This window comes from Dunckerocampus dactyliophorus, chromosome 1, assembly GCF_027744805.1.
Source record: "Dunckerocampus dactyliophorus isolate RoL2022-P2 chromosome 1, RoL_Ddac_1.1, whole genome shotgun sequence".
NCBI classification, from domain to species: domain Eukaryota; kingdom Metazoa; phylum Chordata; class Actinopteri; order Syngnathiformes; family Syngnathidae; genus Dunckerocampus; species Dunckerocampus dactyliophorus.
This window is the reverse complement of record NC_072819.1, coordinates 25,576,906-25,589,003: the sequence shown is the minus strand read 5'-3', so window position 1 is coordinate 25,589,003 and position 12,098 is coordinate 25,576,906. Positions and strand designations below refer to the sequence as shown.

At 42.7% G+C, this 12,098-nt stretch overlaps 1 protein-coding gene across 4 annotated transcripts; it reads right to left on the bottom strand.

Moving 5' to 3' along the window:
• Positions 1 to 5: 5 nt before the first annotated feature.
• Positions 6 to 8,612, bottom strand: ybx1 (Y box binding protein 1). Of its 4 annotated transcripts, none has more exons than XM_054786399.1 (8): positions 8,326 to 8,612; positions 4,804 to 4,867; positions 4,519 to 4,552; positions 3,122 to 3,211; positions 2,715 to 3,059; positions 2,344 to 2,441; positions 435 to 724; positions 6 to 339 (listed from the first exon to the last, which is right to left on the bottom strand). In XM_054786399.1, exons 1-7 carry the CDS (start codon positions 8,432 to 8,434, stop codon positions 481 to 483), a joined length of 984 nt encoding a protein of 327 aa, XP_054642374.1. In that variant the 5' UTR covers positions 8,435 to 8,612; the 3' UTR covers positions 6 to 339; positions 435 to 480. The 4 variants fall into 4 exon arrangements, with proteins under 4 accessions (XP_054642374.1, XP_054642385.1, XP_054642393.1 ...); XM_054786410.1 differs by having other exon boundaries at positions 2,356 to 2,441; XM_054786418.1 differs by having other exon boundaries at positions 2,778 to 3,059; positions 8,326 to 8,610.
• Between the last annotated feature and the right edge of the window lie 3,486 nt (positions 8,613 to 12,098).

The following is a 12,098-nucleotide window of genomic DNA, read 5'->3' as shown; positions in this document are numbered from 1 at the left end:
TAACGTCCCTGGTTTTTGAACTTTTATTTGAGCTTGCATTTTGTTAAAACATTTGAATACATAAAAAGTTATTTAAAAATGTCAAACTGACCAAATATCAAATTTTTTTCTTGAAAAACCATTTGGTGTAAAAACTTAGGACAGATTTAGAAAAACGCGTTGTTTCCCCAAAATGTTTTGGAACTGTCACGTAAAAAGAAGGAAAAGAACTAGTCTGCATAGATCCTGCAGGCAATCTGTGGTAATCTGGTCAAATGCATGGTGCAAGCTTGTGACGGTCGTCAAGTCAAATCTTTATTGCTCAGATCTTGTTGGATGTTTCTTCTTGTTGACAAAAAACTGGGGAGGAAAAGTCTTAATTTAGTCCACTGCCTAGTGTCATTTGTCTCTCTAGTCATCTTTAAACCATGCGTTAATGCTCACTGAGGACTCACCCGGACGATGGTAAAAGATGGTAGGTGCCGGTGGACAGGTTATTTCCTACTCAGTCCCACCCTGCTGGGCCTCGGGAGCGGACGTTTTCTCTACAGAGGCGTCACCTCCTGCCTTGGCCTCCTTAGTGTCCTGGCCCTGTTTGCCCCCAGTCTGTGGGCGTGGTCTGCGGCGGTAGTTGACATTACGTCTATAGCGTCGCTGGCGCGGCTGCTGGTTCTGACCCCCTTCACCGCCCTGATTCTCCTTGTCCTCCTCGCCGTCCCGCACCGGTCTGGGACGGGGTGGACCCCTGCAATGGACCGTAAGACAAACAATGACCACATATCAGCGGGTGGAGACGGGGGGACAAGATGCAGTTTAGAAATACAAGAAAAGACACTTTGGATGCACAGCTGCAATTTGAGGTTAGGCTGCACTAAAAGGAGAGTCTGACCAAAGCAATGCATTTAGTCTTTTTTTAAATACAAAAAGCAATTTGGAGAAGATGGATTTGGCAGGGCTTTCTAGATGCTGTGGTACAAAAGTATGCAATAGCACATGGACTGTGTACAAATTAATAAAATCTGTATTAAACACGGGGGTCTTATTTTAAACGTTTACTACAAATACTAAACTACAGAATGGGCAGTTTTCACAGTCAGCACCTAACTGACACCTTTTAGATGTAAACAAACCAAGACAAGAGGGGAGCCGTGCTTTTCAATTTAGGGCTTTGTACTCCAAAATAAAACATACTGCAATAACATCTACCCCCAGGGGTGCTCACTTTTAAAATGGCCAAGTCTGAAAGAACTACCTCATACTATAAACACAAAATATAAATATGTGATTGATGTATTATATTTAAAAATAAGAGTATTTATGTACGTAGTACATGTATATCAGGGGTGCACACTTTCAGCATGCAAGTTCCAAGTCCACGTGGTCTTACTAGAAAACATCTCACATAAAATCTAATTGGTGTAAACTGAAACTACGTACAGTAATAAATACCAATTATTAATATTTCACATTCAATATCTGTTTACCACTTAATCTTTGCCGCAGGGGAGCACCAACTCGTCAACTGACTGATGTCATGACATCCACAAAGTGACGTTCATGTGCTCGACCCACACTATCTTAGCAATCAATTCTTGCGATGTTTTTTTTGGCGGGTTGAAAAAAAAGAGTCACTTTCACACTGTCGGATTAGTAAATAGTTGCATTCAGACGGGAACGGATCACACTGGGTGAAAACGATTTAATAAACCTATGTGTGGTGCTGTAAACAGACACAAAGATGGAACCACGTGACACACCAAACTATAGATGAAGGCATTCGCATACGACCGCCATCTTCCGGTTCCCAAGGCTCATCTAGACATATGACGAAGTGGAATTACTTCTACGATTCACTTTGAAGAATAAGAAAACAAAATATCAGGAGAAGGTCGACTGGGGTGCGAGTCATGTCTGTCAAAATATTCAGATATTATGTTGGTTTTGTCGTCAAAGCTCACTTCTGGTCATGTGACGGCAACAGATCTGTGACATTAATTCCTGTTAAGCAGCGGTTCGGACGTCTACATGGAAACGACAAGCTGGCGTTTTCTTATTTTCCCCAATGTGGAAGCCATTTTCTAAAAATACTGTTTCAGGGTACCGAGAATGCCGTTTCCATGTGGATGAAAGACTGAAATGATAAAATATTTTGTCATTTTGACCTGAAAACATTTTTGTGTGGATAAATAAAGCCCTCCACTACATGAGGAAAGACTGCAGCTCTTGTCTGCTGTTCAACAGCCTAGGTGTGGTACTCAGGTGTGCCATTAGAGGAAAAAGAAAACCCTGCACAAAGGACCAAAGAGTCCACCGATTGAATCTCCCTTTCTTGCAGCCTGGCGTCAATAAAGCCAACATGCAAACCTTGGTCTGAACCTTGGTCGGAAGCCTCTGTAGTAGTTCTGCCTCACTGGTTTGTTGCCCTGGTCTGGACCCCCCTGGTTCTCATCGCCCTCACCTGCCTGGAAGCACACCAGGGGACATTTTTAATCAAGCACTTTGCAGGGGATACTTTAGCCTAAGCGTAAGGTCCAGCTCAAAGGTTTACAGTTGGACCTGTGTTATGTAGTATGCAGGTCAACGTGTTGGCATGACCCCCAATACACCAATATGTCTTTTTTTTTTTTTTTTTAAACCACAACCACGCATTACGTTGTGTGTGTCATCAAGAAGTATTGACTGGGCAGTAGGATACTGAGTGCCTGTTTCAGGATGGTAGCCCTGTGACGGCGTACCTCAGTCATCTCTCCGCGTGGTGCGGTGGTGTATGGGGGCCGGCGGCCGTAGCGTCTACGTACAAAGTATGGCGGGTAGCGCCGTCTGCCAGGGTAAGGGGGCCTACGCTGCTGTGGCTGCACATCTCCCTCGGGGGCGCTCTCGCCGCCGTCTCGACTGCCTTTGTCTCGACCCCCGGTGCCCGGCTCCCCCTCTCCGTCACTCTGGTAGTTCTCTGGATAGTCGCCACCGCGGGGTGGGCCCCTCCTTCGGGGGTAGCGCCTGTAGCGGTTCCTGTCAGCAGCGTACTTACTTCCCTGGACCGCCACGCCCCCTGGACCGGTGACATTTGCTGCCTCTGCCCCCTGTTGTAAGTGGGATTACTTTATTAGGTCACAGCATAAGACTACATGATTGACAAATGTACCTTCTCTCCCTCAACTACGTCAAACTCCACAGTTTCTCCATCACCAACACTGCGAAGGTATTTTCTGGGGTTGTTCTTCTTGATGGCTGTCTGAAATGATGTAGAGTACATACAATATAAGATTTGATGCACGTGCGCGCACACACACACACAGTCCTATGACAACCCTTGAGTTCAGGCTGTCATTTAGTGACTTTTCAATGTCAATATCCTCCATTCCAACAAAGGGTATTTAAACCAATGACAACTTAATTTTTTTACATTTTGTTTAAGACTAGTATCGCAATTGCCCACTCAAGTGTCTAAATGTGTACCGGTACTTCCTCTACATACCAAGCCCGCCCCATTGACTGTATAGGCAAAATCATCCACTGCAGTGGAACCCTATTAAAATGTACAATTCTGAATTCTGCCAACATTTTTGTGCAACAACATGCCTTCTGTAGCGCTAAACTTCAGAATTCGAACCGCCATCATAGAAGGTGTGTCAAAAAAGTTCCAGGACCGGACATATTTCATACCCAAATTACAAACTTAAGTTTTCCCCTTCAAAGTAATCCCCCTGGAGTCTAACGCACTTTCCCAGCCTTCTCTGCCACGCCTTCATGCACTCCTGGAAGAATTCTTCCAAGATCTTCTGCAGCGCCGTCGTCAAGGCCATTGTCATGTCGACGTCCTCAACGAGTCTCCTTGATGACCCCCTTGAGCTTGGGAAGGAGGAAAAAAACACACAGAGCCAGGTTGGATGAGATGGGAGGTTGCTCCAGCACAGCATGTTCCGCTCGGCCAGGAACTCAGGGCATTGTGAGCAGGTGCGTTGTCATGATGAAGCAGCCACAAGTGGTCCTGCCACAACCCTAGCCTCTTCTCACACACTGAATAAAGCAAACACCGCAGGATCTCTTTGTAGACGTGCTGGTCGGTCGACCTTGTGGCGAAACTCGCAGTGGACAATGCCCTCACCCATCAACGTCAACAGTCCTGGAACTTTTGACACACCTCATCACTATGTCACGCAAGAAATCAGTGCACCTCTTGAGACCTCAGTTTAGAAAGCAATTAATTGTGCATAGATTTTAGATTTTTTACAACTATAGATGGGTCTGCCTCAACAAACCCAGAAGAATGAGAGAAGAGAATAATACAGTAAGTAGGACTTGGCCTTGCATTATAGCAAGTGTCCCAATACTTCTGTCAAATGTCGCTATGGGTCATGCCCTTGTTTTTGTGCGTAACAGCGGTTGATGTATTTTTACTACTACAGTACATACCTACTAAAGTCAAAGTTTTATTGTTTTGACAGTGTCAACCAGTAACATTTCTAGTTCTAATATCACCGCTATACGTTTGTCATAGTATAGCCATGATATATATTGTTAAAAGTGTCATATGCGTACCTGGTGTACAAAAACGTCCTCTTTCGTGTCGTTCCTAAACAAACAAAAAAATCACAGAGTGAAACGTTGCATCTGTGGACAGATTACAGCCTAAAGTAGCAAAGTGTGAGAGATTAATTAAGCGGTGCACGGAACACAGGCACAGCACAGGAGAGCAGGAGACAAATCATCTGATCAGCGTTGTAAGCAAATCAGATGTATAATAGGATTGTGCTGGCCCCTTCAAACACTTAAAGGATTGTAAGAGGCACAGATGGGATGTTGGGAAGACAGGGGTCCTCTTACCTATTGATGAAACCATATCCGTTCCTGACGTTGAACCACTTGACTGTACCCAAAACTTTTGTTGCTGCAACAACAAACACCACAGGCTCAGCAGGCAGCTTAAACTTCAAGAATAACATTGATAGAAATGTAACTGAATCTGTCTAAAGACAATCTCATACACGACCTTTTCTAATAGGGAGCAGCAACAATATCAAATAGCTTCATCGGGGTCACCGAAAGCATGCAAGATATATTTAACTGCCAACTGGCACTCTTATTTTAGACCTTAAGGTTGCCCTGTGCCAGCTGCACTCACTGTGAGGCCTTGCAGCTCATAATGTTCTATTGAGAGTATACTAATGGAGGCAACGTCATTTTACTGACCTATCAGTACAATAAGGCTTTAAAGTGTTGTGACAATTCAATTCAACTACACAATGTAGTTTATGAACAAAGTGCAATTTATGAAGAGATTGCATGTGAATGCTTGAGTGTTTAAATGCTGGATGGAAAATGTGGAATTACAATAAAAAGGTGCATTTTTTTGGAAAGTGTCAAATTTAAATTGGGAGTTCTTGATAGAGCTGACATTGGAATGGTTTGAGCTGATTACGAAAGGTGGCAGTAAAAAGAACTATGAGGTTCAGGGAATTTGTTAGAGAAAATGTGGAATTACAGGAAAAGTGGCATTTCTTTGGAATGTGGAACATTTCAGATGCCATATTCTGAATGAGCTGAATAAATGTGGAAGTACAGTGTTCCCTCATTTATCGCGGGGGATAGGTTCCCCAAATAGCCTGCAATAAGTGAAATCCACAAAGTAGCCAACTTGATTTGTTTAGTTATATACTGTATGTTTTAAGGCTGTAAAACCCCTCACAATATACTTTGAGACATGTATTAACATTTTCTCACATTTTAAACACTCTCAAAATTCAAATTTCATTTGACTTTTAATGATCAATCTACTACTGTAAGCTGGACACAATTAAGTGACGCGTATTCACTCCTCTGACTGTGCTTCGTCCTCATGCCGCTTGGCTGCAGCGTTTTTGTATCCTTGTTCAAACATATTTCTCCTGCCGTCGTCCTACTCCTTGAGCCGAAGATTCATTTAGCTGGTTAGCTGCTGCTGCTTCTTCCATTGTTTATTGGCGGTGTTTAATCTTGAAGGGTTAATTTATATTGGTGTTCCAATCCCCGCCCTGTGAAAACCTGTCAATGTGTGTGCGTGTCAGGATGAGAGAGTGGAGATTCCCCCGTTTGTATTTTTGTACTTTGGATACTGCTTTATCAAATTAATATGCAGATTTAAATCTTAGTGATTTCAACGGACAAAAATGAAGCTCAAGTTCAACCCATTTGAAGGGAAGGATCACATCCGGCTGAAATAAAAGATATGTAGGCTGAATACTTACTTTATTCATCTCCAAGAGAAATTCACATTTTATCTATTTTCATGTAAAACTTGTCAAAATTTGACCATGAACAATACACATTTTTGAAACAGAATTACTTAATATACAATTAATCAACCAATGAATCATGTTTAATATTTCAATTTAGTGAAATGTAAAAATGGTTTACGTTTAAGTGTGCAGCAGTAGGGGGCACATGGCTTCAAGTCAAATGTCTGAAGGGGCACGCGACTGTAAAAAGTTTGGGAACCACTGGTCTAAAGCCAATCAAGTTGCAGAACACATTGGGTGGGTTCTCCCTTTGCCAATTAGGACTGTTGTGGGTCTATATTTAGCTGGCTATTGTCTACTGTGGGTTCCTAATATGCTTGTACAGGCACTTAAACACAGAGGAGGTGGAGCTGCACACATCTTCAACATGAGTATACAACACCCTCTACTGGTAACAGTAGTAAATACAACAACAGACATACAACAGAGCACCCATAGATGTCACTAATACACCACAAGGACCCAGAACACAAGGCACTTTCATATGCTGTTAAAAAAATGCAAAATCGCACTTAAAAAAATCCGCCATCTGCGAAAGGTGAACCGCGATGTAGTGGCGCAACACTGTACCAATATTTATCAAGTTAAAATTACAGGAAAACTGAGGCGTGAATGAGCTGGAAGTTTGGATGTCGGAATAATTTGAGAAATTTACAACTTGGAATTATTATCCATTCACTTTAAATGAGAATTCCAGGTGAACCAGGAATTATGGGACTATAGAAAATAGACAGCCTGAATAGAATCGGTTGAGAAATGTAGAACTTGAAATTGTGCCATGACATTTATCAACAATAATTTTTTTTAAATGGTTAATTACAGAAACGTGGTAATTTTTGGAATGTGCCAATCAATAGCACAGATGTCCCAATGATCTTAAAATCTTGGCATTGGAACAGGTTTGAATTGAATGAGAAATTTGGCTAGAGTGCGTGGACAAAAAGTAAAAGATAATACACACACAAATGTATGTGTGTATGTACAGTATATATGTTATAAGTGAATACCTACTGCCCCACATAATCCATAGGACCCTTCACACGTGGTGATGACATGTTAGCAGGGCTAGGTTGTCGCTAGCTTAGGCTAACTAGCCTAGTACGTCTCAACCATGTGGTTGAGACGGGGCCAAGTGGCTCAAACGACCGTGGCTTACATGATAACTTGTCATAAACACACACAAGATAACAATGAATTAAATTATCGGCGTAGAATGTGGTTAAAGCGAACGAAAGAACAACTTGTCGAGTAAAAACAGTTGGGGATATTTCGGCCGACATTTTGGGTTCCCCCTTCAGCCATGTAAATATCTTTGCTAGGTTAATGTTAGCTTCATTAGCCTTCATGTACAGTGGCTGTTTAGTAGGCCGCGCTGTCAACCCTCCAAGTGAAGTGAAATTCGGCTTATCTCTGGGCTCTGACTCACTATGCGTTTAATTAAAGCAATCCATGGTATGTGGAGTTTTATGTTGGCGAGCGTTTAAGCCATTTAACGGAGGAACACGGAACCAGGGACTTGCGGGTGAACAAAGGGGCGACAAGCTGTTAGCATTAGCTTGTATGTATGCGGAGGCGAGAGTCGTGGTTGGTGGCAGTAATTTGTGGGGGTGAGATATGTTCTTCCGAATTTATCCAACCTGTTCGTAAATCATTAGTTAATGGTTAATTGTTTGTGAAAAAGGCATTGGTGAAATTTGTAAAGGACAACCGGCAATATGGCACTCCGCGGTAGACGTTAGAAGGCCGATTAAACCGGAGAGTAAACTGCTTCAAACACACTGCATGTTCGGCAATTAAACCAGAAATGAAACCTGACATAATACTAATGCAAGGGGGGTAATAATTTTATCCAAAATGGCTAGCACATTGGTCCAGAAAACTATTGGTTTAATTTTAAACTTCCATGGTGCATTGACACATACCCTAACAGATTAGCCAAATAAAAAGGAGATCCACCATGTTTTATCTATACTTGCTATGTTTAGTAAAAGTTGTATGCTGTTGTTTACATTAAACGTTGTCCGTCATGGCTAATTTAGCCAATTAGCTGCATTTTCAGTACTAATCTTACCGATGACCTTCTTATCCCCCGCGGAAGCTGCGGCTGCCGGGCTGGATGGGCTCTCCTCCTCGTCGACAGCAGGTTGCTGCGGCTGTTGTATCTCGGCCTCGCTGCTCATGGTCACTACTGGTTGGTAATGGCTTCTGCCGGCGGCGGCTGTCTGTTGTTGTCTCTCCCGGTGCAAGATGGTAACCTGGGCCGGCGGTGATGGTGATGGGGGGCTACTGCCTTCGGGCTCTCTGCTTTCTTCTTCCCGCTCCCGTTGCCGATCGAACTGGGCAGACTGCTAAACTGTGCCGGGAAAAGTTCCTGGACCGGAGCACCACCCAGTCAGCGATTTGATTGGCTGGGATCTGCAACAGAAATGATAGTATGCCCCTATTGGCTAAGGAAAATGTCAGTTTAAGTGAGAGAGGCTCTTGTCAAAGATGATTGGCTAGAAGAGAGCTACCTGCTAACAGACCGCCCCTTAGTGATGTCAAAGCCAGGCAGATGACTGTGATACTTTTGGAACACGAAGGACTCCATAGCAGCTACCCTGTTAAGTCCAATCTGTTATAAAATACAGTCAAATTGATTCACTTAGCTCTTCAACAATATCACATTTGTTGTGGGGTTGAACATACTCGCATCTCTCGTATCACTCGCATAGAGTTGGTAGACAGCAACAATTTCCTGGGTGTTCACCTTAACAACAAACTGGACTGGTCCGTCAACACCCACGCCCTCTACAAGAAGGGCCAGAGTCGCCTCCACCTGCTGAGGAGACTGAGGTCCTTTGGTGTGTGCAGGACTCTCTTACGGACTTTTATGACTCTGTGGTGGCCTCAGCCATCTTCTGTGCTGTGGGCTGCTGGAGAGGGGGCAGCACGGACAGGGACAGGAGCAGGATCAATAGACTGATCAGGAGAGAGAGCTCTTTCATGGACGGTCCTCTGGACTCCGTGGAGGAAGTGGGGGAGAGAAGGATGTTGGCTAAGCTGACAGCCATCATGGACAACACCTCTCACCCCCTACATGACACTGTGGGTTCCCTTAGCAGCTCCTTCAGCAGCAGACTGTTACACCCACGGTGTAAGAAGGAGAGGTTCCGCAGGTCCTTCATACCGACCGCTGTCAGGCTCTACAACACCTGCACCACCTGAACCATGTTGTAGTCACTATGTATTCTTTACACTGTACTCTTTACTTGCGTATCTTGCTTGCTGCTGTAACAAGTGAATTTCCCCGCTGTGGGATAAATAAAGTACAAATACAATCTCTCTTAATTACATCAATTCCAAATGTGAATTCTCTTTAAAAGTGAACAACATTCAACATGTTTTATTTGGAGACTTGACAAAGTCATTTGGAAAAAGTATGTTCAACCCCCTCCTAAGATCAGCCAAATTCAGCAGTCATTGTGTAAGATTTGCAAATCAGGGATCATGTTTTGTTTTATTTAAAGTACCATTATATATTATTGAAAAATTTTAACCACAGTATTAAATCCCAAGGTTGTTAGGACCAGAAGACTGTACTAACTTAAATGTGATTTAAGACACTAACCTCAACAGGACAACACTAAACAAACAACACTTTGATACAATGTAAAGAAGCCAGTGTACAGCTTCTATAACTGTAAATTTGCTGTCCCCTCAGAATAAGTCACCACACAGCAATTTATGTCAAAACCGCTGGCAATAAAACTGTGTACACCTGACATGAACATATTTAAATTGTGTCAATATTTAGTGTGGATGCCATTATTTTCCAACATTGCCAAACTCTCTTGGGCATGGAGTTCATTAGCGCTTTACAGGTTGCCTTTGGAATCCTCTTCGTTATCTTTGTCTCATCAGGCCACAGGACATGGTTCCAGTAATCCATGTCCTGAGCCTGATTGTCTTCAGCAAACTGTTGGCAGGCTTTCTTGCGCATCAACTTTGGAAGAGGCTCCCTTTTGGGATGACAGCCATGTTCACCAATTTGATGCGGAGTGCGGCGTATTGTCTGAGCACTGGCAGGCCGACCCCACACCTCTTCAATCTCTGCAACAATGCTGGCAGTGCTCATATGTGTATTTTACAAACACAACCTCTGGATATCACGCTCAGTGCGTGCACTCGACTTCCTTGGTGGACCACGGCAAGGCCTGTTCTGAGCGGAAGCTGCCCTCTTAAAGCGCTCTATGTTCTTGGCCAATGTGCTGCAGCTTACATTCAGCGGAGGGGGCAAAGAGGTATAATACTGAATCCCAATTCCACCCCTTAGGCCTTCCCCTTCGTCTTACTCCTACCCCTTAAAACTAAGGGCCAGTGGGAAGAAGCCACTAAGAAATGGGACACCACTTGATTCTCATTATGTCATCAGCCTTCACCGCTTTCTGGCTGTGACGTAGGCAGATGAGACAACTAAATTGATAATAATAAATGCTTCTAACTATAAAGTAAAGTGAAGAACCAAGTAAAGAACCAAGCACGTGGGGGCCACACAAACTACTGAGAATCATTTTGAGTTGCTACAATGACATTTTAGCTAAATGGACCAGTGTGCTGCATCATTTTTTCACTTTCATTTTTGGGGTGTCTTTGATTTCCACCCTCTATAGGGTGATCATTTTCATTTCTATCAAATTATGTGGCATCATTTTGTTACTAATACATCACCCACTTATTATCAGGAAAGATATTCAAGATCATTTTTCCCCCAGTTTAGATCTGATGTGTTTTTGAAGTGTTCCTCAAATTTTTTTTGAGCAGTATACATATCACAAACACAGATTCTGTAACTTTACACAGTGAAAGATGTCAAATTAAAAGCAACTAATGCATTATTATAGTTAGATATTATCATAACATTAGTGGATTATTTGGTCTCAAAAAATGTTGACAATATCATTTAACGTGTATTTGTGGGACAACAAACATTTCAAAACCCATCTGCATTGTTTTGTGTTTTTTTGTCCAGTCATATTTTTTCATTGTACTTTTTAAAAAATTTGTGTTAAAATCTTGTTGCATCTCGTTCTCGTGGACCCAATCTCGGGTCTGCATCGTCTCATCTGGTGATCTGGGTGTCTCATGACAACCCTAGTAGATACAGTATGCTAACAAATTACATATACAGACCTGATCAAAATCTTAAAACCAGTTGAGAAATTGCTATAATTTGCATTTTGCACATTTGGATCTTAAGGAGGTGTTAAGTAGAGCTACAATATGCTAAAACAAGAAGGGGGAGTGATACAAAAAGCATTTTGAAAAAGTAATTTATTGAAATCAACAATAAAACTGAAATAGGCCGTTTATCAGCTGATCAAAAGTTTAAGACCACAGGCTATAAAAGCCAAAATCTGCTCAAAATGTTCATTTTGTGTCAGGCATTCACACTGTCATGCCCTCCTGATGGCTAAAGCTAAGAAGCTTTCTCTTTTTGAACGTGGTCGGATTGTGGAGCTGCATAAGCAAGGCCTCTCGCAGCGTGCCATTGCTGCTGAGGTTGGGTGCAGTAAGACAGTCATTCTACATTTTTTGAAAGATCCTGTGCATTATCAAGTGGTATCAAGTGGTAGACCCCAAAAAAAACAAACAAAAAAAAAAAAATCACACCTGCGCTGAGCCGGAGGATCCGATTGGCTGTCCATCAAGACATAGGGTGGTCTTCCACCCACATTAAGGCCCTTACTGGTGCCCGTTTAGACTTTGCCAGGGAGCATCAAACATGGGACATTGAAAGGTGGAAAAAAAGTTTTATTCTCCGATAAGAAAAAAATGTAACCTTGACGTTCCAGATGGCTTCCA

Bases quoted from the DNA above. Each gene is read 5' to 3' on its own strand.
- ybx1 (XM_054786399.1), bottom strand. From the start codon at position 8,434: ATGAGCAGCGAGGCCGAGATACAACAGCCGCAGCAACCTGCTGTCGAC. The intron at 3,212-4,518 runs GTACGCATATGA...ACATCATTTCAG, and splicing joins AGGACGTTTTTGTACACCAG to ACAGCCATCAAGAAGAACAA. The intron at 2,442-2,714 runs GTACGCCGTCAC...GTGTGCTTCCAG, and splicing joins CACGCGGAGAGATGACTGAG to GCAGGTGAGGGCGATGAGAA.